This window comes from Cervus elaphus, chromosome 8, assembly GCF_910594005.1.
Source record: "Cervus elaphus chromosome 8, mCerEla1.1, whole genome shotgun sequence".
Taxonomy (NCBI): Eukaryota; Metazoa; Chordata; class Mammalia; order Artiodactyla; family Cervidae; genus Cervus; species Cervus elaphus.
In genome coordinates, this window is record NC_057822.1 from 5,103,314 (window position 1) to 5,121,791 (window position 18,478).

At 40.1% G+C, this 18,478-nt stretch overlaps 2 protein-coding genes across 6 annotated transcripts in view; one reads left to right on the forward strand and one right to left on the reverse strand.

Annotated features, from left to right (window-relative positions):
• USP48 (ubiquitin specific peptidase 48) overlaps positions 1-18,478 on the reverse strand; it is a 74,044-nt gene that overhangs the window by 37,726 nt on the left and 17,840 nt on the right. For 4 of the 5 annotated variants that reach the window (XM_043909127.1, XM_043909128.1, XM_043909129.1 and 1 more), the window contains exons 2-8: positions 13,383-13,503; positions 12,085-12,241; positions 8,640-8,767; positions 8,180-8,304; positions 7,584-7,692; positions 5,123-5,256; positions 4,417-4,499 (exon numbers count right to left, since the gene is read on the reverse strand). In XM_043909127.1, the coding sequence (XP_043765062.1) occupies positions 4,417-4,499; positions 5,123-5,256; positions 7,584-7,692; positions 8,180-8,304; positions 8,640-8,767; positions 12,085-12,241; positions 13,383-13,503 (857 nt within the window). Of the gene's footprint in view, positions 1-4,416; positions 4,500-5,122; positions 5,257-7,583; positions 7,693-8,179; positions 8,305-8,639; positions 8,768-12,084; positions 12,244-13,382; positions 13,506-18,478 lie in introns of those variants that run through there. The other variant, XM_043909130.1, reaches the window with a different exon arrangement.
• On the forward strand, positions 15,187-15,649 carry LOC122698304 (cytochrome c). The gene has a single exon (XM_043909131.1). The coding sequence runs from the start codon at positions 15,257-15,259 to the stop codon at positions 15,572-15,574; it is 318 nt and encodes a 105-aa protein (XP_043765066.1). The 5' UTR covers positions 15,187-15,256; the 3' UTR covers positions 15,575-15,649.

Here is an 18,478-nt window from a genome sequence, read left to right on the forward strand (position 1 = left end):
TTCATATTTTCTAACTTCTTACAAAAATTAACTACACACAAACTAGTAAGATTTGAATGCAAAATCAAAAAGCTATTATTTCTAGAAAAAAAAGCGAAATGTTTTCTTAAAAAAATCAGATATAAGTCATTAAGGGAAACTGCTTTCAAAATAGGTGTAGATAAGGGAATCCCCTGGCGGTCCGGTGGTTAGGACTGTGCGCTTTCACTGCCAAAGGTGAGGTTTTGATCGCTGGTCAGGGGACGAGGGTCCCACAAGCCATGGGGCAGCTGAGCCCACCTGCACCACAACTACAGAGCCCATGCACCACAAAAGACCCAGTGCGACCCCCCACAGTACTGAAATAACCCACGGAACTGGCTGTGATGTCTTCACTGAAAATAAACAAGTAAAAAGGGGCCAGTTCTCACAGCATGTGTGAGCAAGGCAACCTTAAGCACTGATACTTGATCTGCGATGATACCGCACTCATAGGGACCCCAAGGAGCCTGGCAGAAAGAAACCTAACGTCTCTCAAGGAGGTGGCTTCATCTCAGCCCTAAGTGAATCTCCACAAAAAATGTTCCAGGGACTTCCCTGTTGGTCCAATGGTTAAGACTCTGTGCTTCCATTGTGGGGGAGCTCGGATTCAAAGATCCCACATGTCATACAGTGCAACAAAAAGTAAAAAATAAAAATAACATAAAAAAATTTCCAGAGATAACCAGGTACAGAAGACCCGGTAACATTAAAATAACCAAATGGGACAGCAAAAAGAAACTTACATAATATTCCAACAATGTCAGTCATGGATTATAAAATTAGACTTGTATGTTTAGAGAAATGGGAAACATGAAAATACAGGCAAGTGACAGGAAACCTTAATAAAAGTGATGCAAATTTTAATTAGAGGAACTAAGAGTATAAATTAACAAGAGTGTAAATAGATGAACTGATCCAGTTAAAAGATCAAAATTGTTAAATTAGATCTTGTTCATATAAATTCGAAATTCTTCAAAATACAGACAGACATATCAATGATTTTTTCTCCAGCCACCAATGGCCAAGACGAACAAGCATAAGAGGGACACTGAGATTTAACAATGGGTTAGGCTTCACCTGGCAATATCCCAGGAGGCGGAAGGGCAAACTACACTATAATGTTTAGGGGTACAAGTTTATATAGTAAAACGCTAAAGCAAAAATATAAAAAAAGTAGTGATTGCCAGACAACTCAGACTATTTCAGGAGGAAGGAGATTGCAACCAGGCGGATCACACAGGAAGCTTTGGAGTGGGTGGTACTCAGGAAGATATTCACTTCGTGATAATTCTCTGAACCGTTTATTTTTGTATTTTAATTTTTATGGATGGCTTCTATTTTATCATTCTTAAAAGAGAAGGAAAATAGAGTGGAACAAGATATACGATATTTAAACTGTAGAAAGACAAGGTAGGTCATGGCCTTCAGAAGGGCTGAGGGAAGGTGGAAGACAAAATCACTGAAGGAGAGAAGTCGTTATCAGGTCAGGTGAAGACTGTCTACAACAGCGGCACTCAGCGGCATTCCTCAAATTATTACATATCAAATCATTAAATGATTCCTCAAATTATTATTATTGAAGACAATAAAGCACAGAAGTATTAGCAGTAACTATGACTATTACCAATAGATACCAGTTTTTATTATCATGTTATCCCTGTTGCAGATAACCTGATTTTATAGTTATCAATTCATTAAAAAAAAAAACAAAAACAGTACAGAATTACAATTCCAACTTTATGAAAATCCTTAAGCTGTGGGCTTTTCAGGCAAACAATTTAAAAGATCATTTATTTCTTTTGAGTTTTTTTGTATGGTATGAGAACAGAAAAGGAACTGATGTTTGTCTGGTATATCTATTTCCATTTAAAGGGCTTCTCTGGTAGCTCAGCTGGTAAAGAATTCACCTGCAACGCAGGAGACCCTGGTTTGATTCCTGGGTCAGGAAAGATGTGCTGGAGAAGGGATAGCCTACCACTCCAGTATTCTTGGGCTTCCCTTATGGCTCAGCCGGTAGAGAATCCGTCTGCATTGTGGGAGACCTCGGTTTGATCCCTGGGTTGGGAACATCCCCTGAAAAAGGGAAAGGCTACCCACTCCAATATTCTGGCCTTGAGAGTTCCACATGGGTCGCAAAGAGTCAGACATGACTGAGTGGCTTTGACTTCACTTCTATTACTGTATTAGAAATCTGTCTTAGTATTTTAATAACTACATGTATGTGGTTTCTTCCAAAAGTCAATGAACTTTATTCAGACTTAATGTTGTCTACAGGGATATTAAAATCCCCAAGTAATATGGCAGGAGTTAAGACAGCAAGCAGGTAAATATTCAACATATGAGAATCCCTCAGTCTATACATCTGTGTATCTGTGGGTTCACTATTTAAAGAAACAAATAAATTCTTTTAAAAACAGATCACCTTTTTAGATCTATCTTTTCTGTTTTGTATGGATATACATGTGCAGACACATAAGCATAAGAATACAGGAAAAATAAAAAGAATATGAAAGTGGAAGCGTTATTCTTTAAAGTATGAATTGGACAAATGTATAATAAATTGAATCATGATAAGAACTATTAGAAATCATACACTGGAGTCAAGGAAAAGGAATAATTTGGGAATTCCCAGGCAGCCCAGTGGTTAGGATTTGGAGCGTGGCCCAGAGTTCAATTCCTGAATCCACTGTGAGGGAACTAGGGTCCTGCAAACAGCAAGGAAAAAAAAAAAGAAGGAATAATTTGTACATTTCCTACATTCCTAACCCCCAAGAAACCAGTAAGTAACCAGGCTTCTCTAACTTCGAATAACTGACTATGTAGAGGAGGAAGGACGCAGACTGCAGACAGGGAGCTCCTGCTAAGTTTACTCAGCCAGCCAAACGGCACGGCAACAGAGCGCCGTGGGAGCAGCTGTCCTCCCCCACAGCTGCGGATGTGGCGGGGGGCGCGGTGCTGGGTCTCCATCATGCACTCGCGCTTTCTCTAGCTGTGGCGAGCGGGGGCTGCTCTTGGCGTGCCAGCTTCTCACGGCAGTGGCTCTCTTGTTGTGGAGCGTGAGCTCTGGGTGCACAAGCGTCAGTGGTTGTGGCACATGGGCTTAGCTGCTCCACAGCATGCGGGATCTTCCCAGACCAGCGGTCAAACTGATGTCCCTTGCATTGCAAGGTGGATTCTTAACCACCAGGGCAACCACACAGGTATAAATTTTGAACTCCAGTATACTGACTAGAGAGTATCATGCATTTTAAGGCTTAACTATCACTTCCCCACCTTCCCAATCATTTCTTTTGAAGGTTTTAGATTATGGCTTGCCACCAGAACCTTTTTATGGAGACAGAGGTTATGATGTAATTTCTGTATTAAAAATTTCACCAACATTAACATCAATCTTAAAAGAGAAGTAAAATGGTCCATCCAGTAAGGGCAGGAGAGAAACAAAGGGCAAGATGTTTCTTTTCTAAAACAAGAATCATCCTGTTTAGTAAGATGAGGACTACCAAAGAAGAGTAATTAAGTTACAGCATAAATATTGCAACTAGGCCATCTAATGTTTCTGATAAAATATTTTTTAAAACCATGAATGGAGGCAATGTGGAGACCCTTAATTTTATGAGGAATTACAGATACAGTAGTGAGACTAGCAAAGCCTTACTTTGCCAACAAAGGTCCATCTAGTCAAGACTATGGTTTTTCCAGTGGTCATGTATGGATGTGAGAGTTGGACTATAAAGAAAGCTGAGCGCAGAAGAATTGATGCTTTTGAACTGTGGTGTTGGAGAAGACTCTTGAGAGTCCCTTGGACTGCAAGGAGATCCAACCAGTCCATGCTAAAGGAGAGCAGTCCTGAATATTCATTGGAAGGACTGATGCTGAAGCTGAAGCTCCAATACTTTGGCCACCTGGTAAGAACTGACTCACTGGAAAAGACCCTGATGCTGGGAAAGATTGAGGGCGGGAGAAGAAGGGGACAACAGGGGATGAGATGGCTGGATGGCATCACCGACTCAATGGACATGAGTTTGAGCAAACTCCGGGAGTTGGTGATGGACAGGGAGGCCTGGCGTGCTGCAGTCCATGGGGTTACAAAGAGTCAGACATGACTGAGTGAACTGAACTGAAATGAACTGAAGTGAGGCTAAAGCAACAAGAGTGAGTTTAGGAATAGCAAAGTAATTTATTCTTTTATATCCTTAATTATATAGATATTGATGAATCATCAATCTTTGTTATGTACTCACTCATAGAAAATAAAAATAACCTCTCAACTCACCTAAGACGCCTTTGTTCTCAGAGACTGGCAAATAAAATTTAGTGGTAAACTCCTATTCTGTACTCAACACAAATGGATCACAAATGAGCATTATAATTATCACTGCCTGGTAAAAATATTACCTTTGTGTTCCACATACGGCTCCATATCCAAAATTTCTGAGAAGCCAATGTAGGTGTTCAGCTTTTTCTTATGTCCAGTTTGCCTAACCAAGAAGAAAGCTAATTATAATTATTATTTAAAACAACCATAAAACAATGTGTAAATTCTACTGGCTTCTTTAAATAAAATAAACTGGGGAGTAGCTAGGTAGATTTCTTTTTGCAATCTTGCTCAAAATATGTCATTGAATTGGACAATAAACAATCAACAAGCTAAAAAGTATGAATTTAAAGAGCTAATTCCAAACAGCCCATTTCCAGACATTTTGAAATGAAATAAAAGAAAACACACATATTCCAGCTATACAGAAGAAATGCACATGTTAAAAAAAACTGCCTGATTTTAATTATGGAAGATCTATTTCTATAGAATGGGGGTTGCACTGCTGCGAGTAGAAAATTTACTCAACTTCTTATAAAATAATATAAAATATTAAGGTAATTGATACCTAAATGTCTGCTTTTCCTTTGCAGTTTTAAATAATTTTACAGAAAAATAAGGATTCTCTACTTCTCTAGTTCTTAATTATGACAGGCTCCATCTATAACTTTCACCCCAAAATCTAAAGTTTCAAATTAAAAGCATTTTACTATATCTGTCTATGGTAAAATCTGTACTCATTGGTCCACAGTGACCAGCCAAACACTGCGGCTCGCACACATTTACCTGTCAAAGACAAAACGCATCAGCTGCAAGTTCAGAGTGCAAGGAAGACTAAGGAGCCGGATCTTCCTTGTTGCATTCTGTTTGCTTTGACAGTTTTCACAAAAGTATCGATTGTCTCCTTCTAATTTTTCTTCCTGAACAGGAATAAGGCACATTAGTTAAAAAAAAAAAAAAAAAAGATTTTTTTAATGATCAAAACTCTAATGCAAATTATAATTAGTTTTTACTCAAGCTGCTACAATCAAGTTATTATAAATAATGAAGGACACATAAGATTAAGTTAGATTAGCAGTGACATTATTAACTTGTATACTATGAAACTGATGTTTCTTTCTGAAATGTATGATTTCAAAAATGCTTGGGTTTTAGGTCTTTTTTTCCTGATAATCCCATCTCTGGGAATTGAAGGAAACAGGTTTTAAAAAGAACTCATGTACTTTAATGCACCAAAATTAATTTTAAAACAGTGAAAATGGGTGGAAAATACCTACAGGCACCAAATATGAAATTGTATATACAAATTTCACATGCATACACAGTTAAAACTACTAAACCGCATTCATGACACAAAACTAAGAGTGCAGAAAAGCTCCATGTTAGAGCGAACGGTGGTTTCTTTTTACCGATTACACTTCAATACGGTAACACAACACTAGTACTACCCCTTCATTCGTTTGCTCCAGGATGACACCACCTGTTTTCTTCACTCACAGCCCCCAGTGTTTCTGCCTAGCTGCGCCCCTGCCCCCATCTCTTAATGCCTGAATGTCCCAGGGTTCGGTCTTGGTCTTCATCTCTCTCATGCCCCTGGTGATTTTACTGCGCCCTGACGTTTTGACCCTGAACCCATCAAATCTAACCTGCCCCAGCGCAGATTCCTATTTCCTCTCCCAAACTTGCTCCTCCCACACTCCTTACATCTCAGTCATGCCAACTCCATTCTTCTAGTTGTTGAGGACAAAACCTTAGTAATCCTTGACTCCTCTTTCCCTCCATATCCAGTCTGCAAATTTCTTCAGCTCTACTTTGAAAAATCCAAACCCTTCTTACCATCTCTTCAGTTAACCCTTGCTCCAAGTCATCATCAACTCCTTCTATCTGCCCTTTGCCTCACTGTTAGCCTTTTCTCAAGACAGTACTCAAAGCTTTCCTGTTGAAACAGATTACACTGCTTACAGCCCTTGAGGGCACTGTATTTCACTCAAACTTCTGACAAAGGTCTACCAGGCTCTCTCTGATATGGTCCTTAGTTATCTCTACTATGACATCCTCTATTATTTTCCCCTTGTCTATTTATTTCAACCACACTGATCTCCTTGCTGCTCCTCAAACCTGCACACACATTCTTGTCTTATGCTCTTGTGTCTGGCAAGTGTATGCTCCTCGATTCTTTGTCTCGTCACAACAAAGATTTGGAGTGACGCTCTGAACCTGTTATTTCATCTTCCCCCCAATTCTTGGACAACTCACTACCCCACTTTTTATCACCCTTCCACATTTTCCATGCCCTGCTTTAGTTTTCTTCATTGCACTTATTACAGTTGATACATTAGATATTTCTCTTCTATTTATTTTATTGTTCCTTGTTGCTCCCCATACCACTACATTATAAGCTTTCTTAAAGGCAAAAATATTTGTCTGCCTCATTCACTATGGTTATTCCCAACAGTTGAAACACTGCCTCAACACTGTAAACACTCAGTATTTAGCTGAATGAATCCAATAAATGAGTACTTCAAGCATGCTGATGGTTGTGCCAAAAAAAAGTAGGAAAAGTACAAAAATATTTTAAGAAAGGAAGCTACCTAATAAGCTTATCTACTATCCCATGTGTCTGCTCCTACATGATTGCAAAGGCTTCTGATTAGCAAACTTGTCCACTCTGAGCAAAGAGAACCATTTCTCTTGTTTCTACACAAACCTAAACACACAGAGAGAGACGGAGTGGGGGGGGCTGACTTTGATGCAAAAAATTACATTCAACACTTTCGGGGATTTCCCTGGTGGCCCAGTGGCAAAGACTCCATGCTCTCAATTCAGGAGTCCTGGGTTCGATCCCTGGTCAAGGAACTAGTTCCCACATGCCACAGTTAAGACCCGGCAGAGTCAAATAAATAAATGTTTTTTTTAAAAAAAAAAAAAACTTTCTATTTCTCATTAAGTGAAAAAGTAAATTAATCTTATGTTAACATAGCTTACACTTTCTTATTCTACCATACCCCAATCACACAAGCTTTTATACATACATAATTCTACATATAAAATAACCTGAAATAGCCAAAAATTATGTTAAGGTGCTTCTGTACTTTTTAATTTACAAAGTTTCTTCTAAATCATTACATAAACAGTCCGTATGGAGAAAAAGTTAAAATAATGAATTTATCCATTAAATAAAAAGACATTCAGAACAGTATTTAACTGTTAAGGAGCAGAAATGACATCTATGCCAAAATCTGAATACCTTCAAAAATTCCGAGATACAATCTGTTAACTGTTTGTGGCCTTGGATATTTAACTCCAGTTCATAAAATTTTGATAAAAGCTTAGATTCTCTGCCACACTGGTTGCAGCTATAATAAAACAGAGTGAGAACATTAAGATCAGAGTGAGAAAAGCAGTAAGGTTTTACTGTACTATAACCTGAAGATACAGAAAGAAACATTACCTTAATTCTTTCACTGACATTTTCTACACTATGTATACTCAAAAAATAAAACAAAGTGGTTGATAAGGTCATGCATTTTATAATTAGGAAAATGTTCAAGAATTATTTTACTTTTGGTATTGAGTAGGCTCCAATTTTACTCTCGTTGGCTCACACCACAGCCGTAAAATAAACAGCAAGAGCTCAACCAGACAGTTTCCAACACCTGGATAGGTTCAATTGCAATTATCAAGTCAGTTGTTTACATGTTCCCATAGAAACATATTACTATAAATACCTCAGGTCCCATGATAAGCCACTAAAGCCATAACATGGACCTGAACTCAAAATTAGAAAACACAGAAGCAACCACCTCAGAATAAAATGTATCATGAAAAAGTGGAAACACTTACACAGTTACATAAGCATATTCCCCACAGAACTGCTGTTGGACAATGTTCCTCACATCAGGATTCTTTTGTTTAGACAAAGTATCTTCCAAAAGAGACATAAAGAGCTTTGAAAATTCTTGGGCATCCTACAATACAGGTTTGAGTTAATTAAAAAAAAAAAAAAAAAAATCTTGCTTTTCAATTTCTTTAACAAACAGTAGTAAGTAAAATAACCCAAAAGCTGTCTGTACTTAGAACTTCTGAAAAAGGACTGCAGCAATGTTGAATCCATTTTGTGCCCGTATACGAATTTTCAGAAATGGAATCAAGGAAAATGTGTAATATGCTAAGCAGTAAATAAATGCTCTAATTGAAAATAGAGGGAAATTAATTTTAAAAAAATTCCTTCATTTCTTTCTATAATGATTGTAAGAAATGCTTTTTATATTAAAAGATAAATAATTAAAAGGAAGGTTCTTACCTGCTGTTGCCCTGTGTCCAAGCCCAAGGCTTTCACAAATCCAGACGGATCGATGTATCGCCTATTACTGTTTTGTAACAAGGCAAATAAGTACTGGAGATGCTCACAAATCGTTTGAGGCTCATAATCTATTAAAGAAATGTTTGTTTTTGAAAAACTGCTACCTTAAAAAACATGTACACCTCGTTACATGAGGACATAATTAAAAAACTTTATGTCCAAACTAAATTAGTGCTTTATTACATTTTTAAAACTTTCAAAGAAATTAGTAATCATATCTTTTGGAAGTAATGCTGGCAACCTTGGCTGTCCATACACATCCCCTAAAAGCAAGGCCTACCCACATCACAACAACAATAATAATCGTGACTACAGTTTCTAGAGTATCAAATCCCACCAAAACATCCAATCCAATAAAAGCCATATACCATATTTACTATTTGCTAAATACTTTAATATAATCCCCATTAACGTGAACTTGCCACAGGGCAAATGACAGCAATCTTCAAGCACATTGATTCGAACCTGAATGAACAACAGAACAATTTACTGCTAAGAACCCTAAAATTTAGTTTCACGTTTTAATGAGTTCGGGAAAGAAAGTGAAGTCGCTCAGTCGTGTCTGACTCTTTGTGACCCCATGGATTATAGCCTACCAGGCTCCTCCGTCCATGGGATTTTCTAGGCAACAGTACTGGAGTGGGTTGCCATTTCCTTCTCCAGGGGATCTTCTCAACCCAGAGATCAAACCCGGGTCTCCCACATTGTAGGCAGACACTTTTACCATATGAACCACCAGGTTAGGGGAAGGTATGCAAATAGGAAGCATGGATCAAGAGCCCTAAAAGATCTGAGTTTTCCTTTCTGTGCTGCTGTTATCCATTAATTGCCTTTCAGCTCCAAATCTACCCTTCTTTGTCTGCTCTGTACCAACAAAGAGGAGCTCTGCAAAGAGGAGCTCTGCTCCTCACCATCTAGTGCAAGGTTGACTCTTGTCAGTAGAGGGCGCTGGAAGGCTCCGCTGTGCACCTCACCAGGCTCTGCCCGCTCTCAGCCAGCAGTGGCCAGCAGACTCCCTGTTAACTCATTGAGCAGCAACTATTCTAGCAGTTTCAGTGGGATGCCTCTGGTCGGGTACTTCCTCTTGAATGACTGCCCTATGAAAGACCTGGACACACTGTGCAGGTGATGCCAAGGCCCAGTAACCCCCTGAGGACCATTTCCAGCAAGGAAACCCATAGAGGTGTCTGTTTCTTTTTGGCCATCCAGTGATGCAAGAGCCAACTCATTGGAAAAGACTCTGATCCTGGGAAAGATTGAGGGCAGGCGGAGAAGGGGAAGACAGAGGATGAGATGGCTGGATGGCATCATCAACTCAATGGACATGAATTTGAGCAAACTCTGGAAAATAGTGAAGAACAAGGAAGCCTGGTGCGCTGCAGTCCATGAGGTTGCAGAGTCAGATACGCCTTAGCGACTGAACAACAAAAGTCAGCTTGGGCAGTGCTTTCTCCATGAGGTCTGGACCGCAAACCTGGTCAGCAGGCTCAATGGCTCCTCTTTGTGTGTTCTTTTTCAGCCTGAGGGTTGGTGGCTGCTCCCCTATCTGCTATGTCTCTGTTTTTCAAGTCACCTTGAATTCTTGCTAACCAATTCCCCTAGTACTCTAATTTCCTGTTAATAATTCTTTGTTCAAGTCTTTGTGTAGTTTCTGTCTCCTGATTGGTCTGAAGGGTCTCTTACTACTGATTGTGACTCATCCATTGTGAAAAGGAAGCCAACATCTCATTTGTAAAATAAAGAGAAAAATCTTACTTCCTGGGGGTGCAGAGACTTTATAGGATATTAAAAGCTATTCAAGTAAGTCTATATCAACTCCAAATGTCTTATTTTACAGGTTATATTCTACCTGAGATCTTAAATACTTATCCAGTGCTGGTTTTCCTATCTGTAAAATAAGGCAAGAGTGGGGCTGAGACTAGAATTCAGGTCCCATAATTTCCAACCCAAAGCCTTCTCACTACATTGCACTGAGTCTGTTAACAGTACCCGGAAATGCACACTCTTATCAGAGAACAAGGTTAAGGACTTTGATGGAATATTAAAATCTAAGTGTTTAGAAACTAAAAAAAAAAAACAAAAAACCAGACAGTCCTAAAGGAAATAAACTCTGAATATTTATTGGAAGCACTGATGCTGAAGATCCAACACTGTGGCCATCTGATGCAGAGAGCCAACTCACTGGAAAAAACCCTGATGCTGGGAAAGATTGAAGGCAGGAGGACAAGGGGACAAGGGGAAGACAGAGGATGAGATGGCTGGACGGCATATCACTGACTCAGTGGACATGGGTTTGAGCAAACTCTGGGAGACGGTGAAGGACAGGGAAGCCTGGTGCGCTGCAGTCCATGGGGTTGGTAGAGTCGGACACAACTGAAGCACTAAACAATAGCAAGTGCTTAGAAATTAAAAAAAAAAAAAAAATCACATCTTTTGAAGACACATATTAAAACCACAATTCCCAAAGGAGTCTGTGGTACATTATTTTACAAAATAGAAATTTAGTGTCCACTTGTTATTGGCAAATTTATATTTACCAATATAAATTTCTCATTGGTAAATTTATATTTCAGCAAAAACAATGTTAAAAATTAAAAAGGATCCATTTTCCATTACTCATCCTTTACATACACTTATTCTTTATCTTCTGTACCATTAATCTAGATTTACATATTCAGAACTATAGCTTTAGGGAAACAAACTTAAGAATTTTTAAGCACTGTTTTGAAGCAAAGATTACTATTAACAAGGACCAAAACTAGTACCGTTGTCTAAAGAGCAGCAAGAAGGAACATGTGGGGCTTAGGAATCCTATTTTCTCTCTTTCAGAGTCAAAGGCAAAGGCCATGAGCCCAAATCAGATCACATAAACGACAGCACTGGATTTACAGAGTCAAAAAAGTTCCCAACTTGGAGCTCTTACACTGTATCAATCTCAGAGAAAAACCTCTAAATAGACATATTAATTAGGAATAACAATCCACATATTATGCAGGAAAAAAACAAAATAATTCCACTAGGAACAGTTTGAAACTGGTTTCTAAATTTGCAACGAGTGTACTCACATTATTAGTGGCTTGCTTTGCCAAGGTTAGTTAATTTAATCTTAATTTTAGAGGGAATTTTGTAAGTCAGCGTATTTGGGAATCCAAACAAAGGCTGTGGTTACACTAAAGTATTTATTAAGCCTCTCAAGCCAGGCAGAAGAGTAACCCTGTCTGTTTTATTGACTGATTTCTATCAAGCACTAGAATTTAATGGACTGCAATCACAGTGTATTACAGCAAAAAATGGTAGCTCAGGTTTCCTCTCTATGGTTGGCTCAAAGCGGTCTAGCTGGCAATAAGCTCAGGAGTGAGCCCTCCCCACACCCATCCCCACTCACCTTTTTCTTCTTGGATGCTATCTCCCATCATGTAGTCACTACAGGTGCTTGGACATAAGTAGAGCGCCTGCCGAAGCTCCAGGTTAAGAAACCACACTTGGAGAAAAGTGTTGACGTAACAAGTGGCTCCAAGGTTAGTGAGGCCCACAAACGAGTTCTACAGACAGGAAAAATTCACAGTTATACAATGAACTTTCTCCTAAAATAAAAAAAACCTGCCAAATGCTTTTAAAATTTAATCTAAAATGTGTTAAACAGTCTCAATCCCACAAGCCCCTCTCGGGAAAGGTTAAGGGATGTTGTCTTGGAAGCCCCATGTGGGCTGACTACAGGAGTGGGAACAGATTCAGGACAGCACCACAGCTCATCACCAGTCTCCTCCAGCCACTTAAACCTGTAACTCGGAGAACAGTGAGCTCTAGGAAGCATTAGCGCGAAGATGTGTTACACAGGTTTCTCCTAAGAGGTCAGCATTCAATAGAAGGACAAAGTGAAACTTTCAGATAAATTATTTTCTATCCTACAGATCTGAGAGATTGGGGAGGGTGGGGTAAGAGGAAGTTTGTTGTTTAGCCACTGAGTTGTATCTGACTCTTTTGTGACCCCATGGGTTGTAGCCTGCCAGGCTCCTCTGTCCAAGGGATTTTTCCCGGGAAGAATACTGGAGTGAATTGCCACTTCTTTCTCCAGGGAATCTTCCCAACCCATGATCAAACCCTGTCTTTGGCACTGCAGGCGGATTCTTTACCTCTGAGCCACCTGGGAAGCCCCTAGAAGGTAGTTACAACTTTTTTCAAAGATAAGGCTGAGTATTCCAAAACTTACAAAGAATCATTCTTTTTAAGAGAGAAAATACCCATACAGATGACTATATTGTAAATGCCAGGCTTTATGATTAATATTAATGTATATTACCAAAAAAAAAAAAAAAAAGTAAAACTATCCATTGTATAACATGTAAAAATATAAGCCCAAGGAGGCCAAATCATATCATTATGGGAGCTTGTTCTCTGGACTTACCACCTCCTTTAAAGAGACTAAAAAGAGCTCTAAGTAAAACATGCTACATTAAAGCAAACACAGAATCAGCACCAAACTAAAACTCTTCTTATTTAGCTACCTGTTTTAAAGCACATCATTAAGAACTGTTCCAGTTCAAGTGATTCAGAGTCTGAAATTCCATTACTGATCTCAAAGCTGCATAGGTTACCTGACATCAGTAACAGTTTCTGACCACAGGCACAGAACAAAGCACAGAGGAATACCATATGGAAATCTCTTAGAAAATGATGGCTTACCTTTTTTCTCCTCTCACAGTTGGGGTCATCAATGTTATGAAAACTATTTTCATCTATTTCTCCTAACCAAATGTGTTCACCAATCCCAACCAAGCAATTTGGATTTCCTTTGCAGTTTCGTCTATGAAAAAAAAAAGTGTATAATTAAAAATACTACAGTTTCATGATATGAAACATGCAAATTAAAACTATATAATTTAAAAATGGAAAAAAAACCTATAATGATACTATTTTTTAAAAATTCTATTTCTCATCTATTAGATTAGCATAATGGAAAAAGCACAGTATCACATCTGGTTTGTGAGGCTCTGGGGAAAGAGAATCCATTTACTGCTGATGAGACTGCAAACTGGTAGGACTCTCACAGAAGGGAATTTCACAACTGCTAACAAATGTGCTACATACGCAGCTACTCACTGTCCTGTCCATTTCATTTCTAAGAACTCACCGTGAAGATGCATCTCCAACAGCGCAGAAACACTAGCACTAGGTCATTCGTCACAACATTGTTCTTAATCGCAAAATGCTGGAAACAAATGACCAAACACAGGCAGTATGGTACATCCACAGGGGGAGTGCCACACAACTGCGACAGCAAAAACACACGATGATCTCTATGAAATGATGCAGAGGGATTTCTAGGATATGGTAGTGAGTGAAGAGCAAATTGCAAAAGAGTTACCTACACAGCGTGCTACTCTTTACTGTAAGAAAGATGGAGAAATAAAACATACATGTATCTGCTCACTGGAACACAGAAGAAAACACAAATGTATATATATGCATAACTGAATCACTCTGCTATACAGCCATAATCAACACAACATTTTATATCAACTATACCTTAATTTAAAAAATAATAGTATTAGGAAAAAAAAACACAAAAAGGATAAATCAGATACTAGTGAAAGCGGTTACCTAAAAAGCATGAGTGGAATTAAGATTTAAAAAAAAAAAAAAAAAAGGTGTGTGATCCTTTCTTGAACATACTGTTCCATACGTTGCTGAATTTTGGGGGCCATGTGAATGTCATACACAAATCAGTAAGGGTGGAAGGAACGCTAAGATCAGTACAAACAGTAACATACTTCAGTTGAGTAACATACAGTGAAAGGAAGAAGAGGGGGCACTAACCCAAGTAACCTGAACTCAAGCCATCGGCAAGTTCACTTGGCAGGGTCAGGATGAAGAGGGAGGGAGCAACGACAGACAACCCTTTTCAAAGATACACAGCGTAACAAATCTGAAGCGTCCTATGCACTCCGCAATTGAACAAGTAAGTAAACATATACTGAGGGTGAAGGGAATCAAGTTTCCGAGAGGAAAGTTACAAATGACAGGAATAAAATGAACCCCACAGCGTTTATTAGGAATAACAGGTTTAAATCTAAACCCATATGAGTCCTAATATGTATGAACAGGTAGATTAGTGTTGCAAGATGAAATACAAGACAGTAGTTATTTGAATTCAGATAAATTATATATTTATATTTTTAAAAGCATTTGTTGTTTATCGGAAATTTGGATTTAATTGGGCAGCCTAAACTAGAGAGCCTTTTTGCCAGCCGAGGACCTAAAAGCAATAACATGAACACAGCCAGCAACCAGATCTTAACTTCTAAATACTCCCCAGTGGAAGAACCCAGGGCTCCTGGGAGAAATGGTCAATTTGAAGGCTGGGCAGGGAAAGTACAAGATATACATGGACATATTACGGTGCCCCTTTAAGTAAGGATGTACTCAAAGAGTGAGGAAAGTGAAAGGAAAGTAAAAGATTTTGGATGCTTAAAAAAAAAAAAAAAAAGGAGAAAGCGGGGCGTTCGGCTTGCGAGCGGGAACTTCTCGGTCGCGCCCAGAGAAAGAACGATTTAAAAATGGGTGATGTTGAGAAGGGCAAGAAGATTTTTGTTCAGAAGTGTGCCCAGTGCCATACTGTGGAAAAGGGAGGCAAGCACAAGACTGGGCCAAACCTCCATGGTCTGTTTGGACGAAAGACGGGTCAGGCTGCTGGATTCTCTTACACAGATGCCAACAAGAACAAAGGTATCACCTGGGGAGAGGAGACGCTGATGGAGTACTTGGAGAATCCCAAGAAGTACATCCCTGGAACAAAGATGATCTTTGCTGGCATTAAGAAGAAGGGAGAGAGGGAGGACTTGATAGCTTATCTCAAAAAAGCTACCAATGAGTAATAGTTGGCCACTGCCTTATTTATTATGAAACAGAAGTGTCTCATGACTTTTTATGTGTACCATATTTAAATTGATCTCACACACTAGAATTCAGATCATGAACGGCTGATGGAATAATTCTGTTGGACAGTCCTGATTTAAATAAGATTGGTTTGTGGCTAAAAAAAAAAAAAAAAGAAAGGAAAAGTGAAGTTGTTCCGTCGTGTCCGACTCTTCTCGACCCCTGGGCTGTAGCCTACCAGGCTCCTCCATCCAAGGAATTTTCCAGGCCAGAGTACTGGAGTGGATTGCCATTTCCTTCTCCAGAGGATCTTCTCAACCCAGGGATCGAACCCAGATCTCCCAAATTGCAGGCAGACACTTTACCATCTGAGCCACCAGGGAAGCCCTCAAAGAGTGAGGAGGACATGCTAAAAGGAAGAGCTTGGATGGCGCTCCCAGTGCCCAAATCTGGAACAACTTGAGCAATAAAATGACTGGATTACAATCTGCTCTACAATAATTCACTGCATCTCACTGCAGATGGTGACTGCAACCATAAAATTAAAAGACGCTTGCTCCTTGGAAGAAAACCTATGACCAACCTAGACAGTATATTAAAAAGCAGAGACATTACTTTGCCAACAAAGATCTGTCTGGTCAAGGCTACGGTTTTTCCAGTAGTCATGTATGGATGTGAGAGTTGGATTATGAAGAAAGCTGAGTGCCAAAGAATGGATGCTTTTGAACTGTGGTGTTGGAGAAGACTCTTGAGAGTCCCTTGGACTGCAAGGAGATCCAACCAGTCCATCCTAAAGGAGATCAGTCCTGGGTGTTCATTGGAAGGACTGATGTTGAAGCTGAAACTGCAATACTTTGGCCACCTGATGCGAAGAGCTGACTCATTTGAAAAGACCCTGATGCTGGGAAAGATTGAGGGCAGGAGGAGAAGGGGACGACAGAGGATGAGATGGTTGGATGACATCACCAACTAATGGTAATGGACATGAATTTGAGGAAGCTCCGGGAGTTGGTGATGGACAAGGAAGCCTAGCATGCTGCAGTCCATGGGACCACAAAAAGTCAGACACAACTGAGTGACTGAACTGAAACGAGCAGCACAGCAGATGCCAAGTACAGACGGCTAGATGAAGGCCCCTGTGGAAGAAAATCTCTCCCAGTCAGTCTCCAGTGCGCCCAAGCTCCTTGTATCCCCATCAGCTTCAGACTACAGGAATGCAGGCAGTTGTTGCTATTCAGTCACCAAGTCACGTCCGACTTTCTGACACCACGGACTGCAGCACACCAGGTCTCTGTCCCTCATCATCTTCAGAAGTTTGCCCAAGTTCATGTCCATTACATCGGTGATGCCATCCAGGCATCTCATCCTCTGATGTCCTCTTCTCCTTCTGCCCTCAATCTCCCCCAGCATCAGAGACTTTTCCAATGAGTCAGCTGTTCCCATCGGATGACCAAAACACTGGAGTTTCAGCTTCAGTATCAGCCCTTCAACCTGAGTATTCAGGTTGATTTCCCAAGATTGACTGGTTTGATCTCCTCGCTCTTCAAGGGACTCTCGGGAGTCTTCTCCAGCACCACAGTTTAAAAGTATCGAATCTTCGGCGCTCTACCTTCTTTACGGTACGGCTCTCACACCCGTACATGACCACTGGGAAGACCATAGCCTCGAGTACACGGACCTTTGTCGGCAGAGTAATATCTCTGCTTTTCAACACACATCTAAGTTTGTCATAGCTTTCCTGACAAGAAGCAAACATCTTCTGAGTTCATGGCTGCAGTCACCATCCACAGTGATTTTAGAGCCCAAGAAGAAATCTGTCACTACTTACACATTTCCCCCTCTATTTGCCATGAAGTAACAAGGACAGATGCCATGATCTTAGTTTTTTTAATGTTTAGTTTTAAGCTGGCTCTTTCACTCTTCCTTCACCCTCATCAAGAGGTTCTTTAGTTCCTCTTCACTTCCTGCCATTAGAGTGGTATCATTCACATACCTGAGATTGTTGATATTTCTCCCGCCTATCTTGATTCCAGCTTGTAATTCATCCAGCCCAGCATTTCTCATGATGTGCTCAGCGTACAGATTAAACAGGGTGACAGCAGACAGCTCTGTCATACTCCTTTTTCAACCTTAAACCAACCAGTTGTTCCATACAGGGTTCTGACTATTGCTTCTTGACCTGCACGCATACAGATTTCCTAGGAGACGGATAAGTGGTCTGGTATTTCCATTTCTAAGAGCTTTACACAGTTTATTATGATCCACATAGTCAAAGGCTTTGGCGTAGTCAATGAAACAGAGGTAGATGCTTTTCTGAAATTCCCTAGCTTTCTCTGTGATCCAGTGAATGTTGGGAATTTGACCTCTGGTTCCTCTTCCTTTTCTAAAGCCAGCTTGGACATCTGGAAGTTCTTGGTTTGCATAATGCTGAAACCTAGCATGCAACATTTTAAGCAAGATCTTACTAGCATGGGAGATGAGTGCAACTGTCCGATGGGTAGCACATCCCCTTCTTGGGTCACGGCCTTGTTGTGGCGTAGGGGCTTGTGTAACTCGATGAAGCTATGAGCCATGCCACGTAGGACCACCCAAGATGGACGGGTAACAGCAGAGAGTTCTGACAAAACGTGATCCACTGGAGGAGGGAATGGCAAGCCACCCCGGTATACTTGCCGTTGAGAACCTCATGTACAAAAGGACAAAAAGACATGCAGGCAGAAACTGGTTCGATCCCTGGGTTGGGAAGATCCCCTGGAGGAGGAAATTGCAACCCACTCCAGTATTCTTGCCTGAAACATCCCATGGACAGAGGAGCGTGGCGCGCTGCTGTTCACGGGGTCACAAGAGTTGGACACAACTAAGCATGTGTGCTGAAGCAGCACGGGGATCAAGTATCATCTATC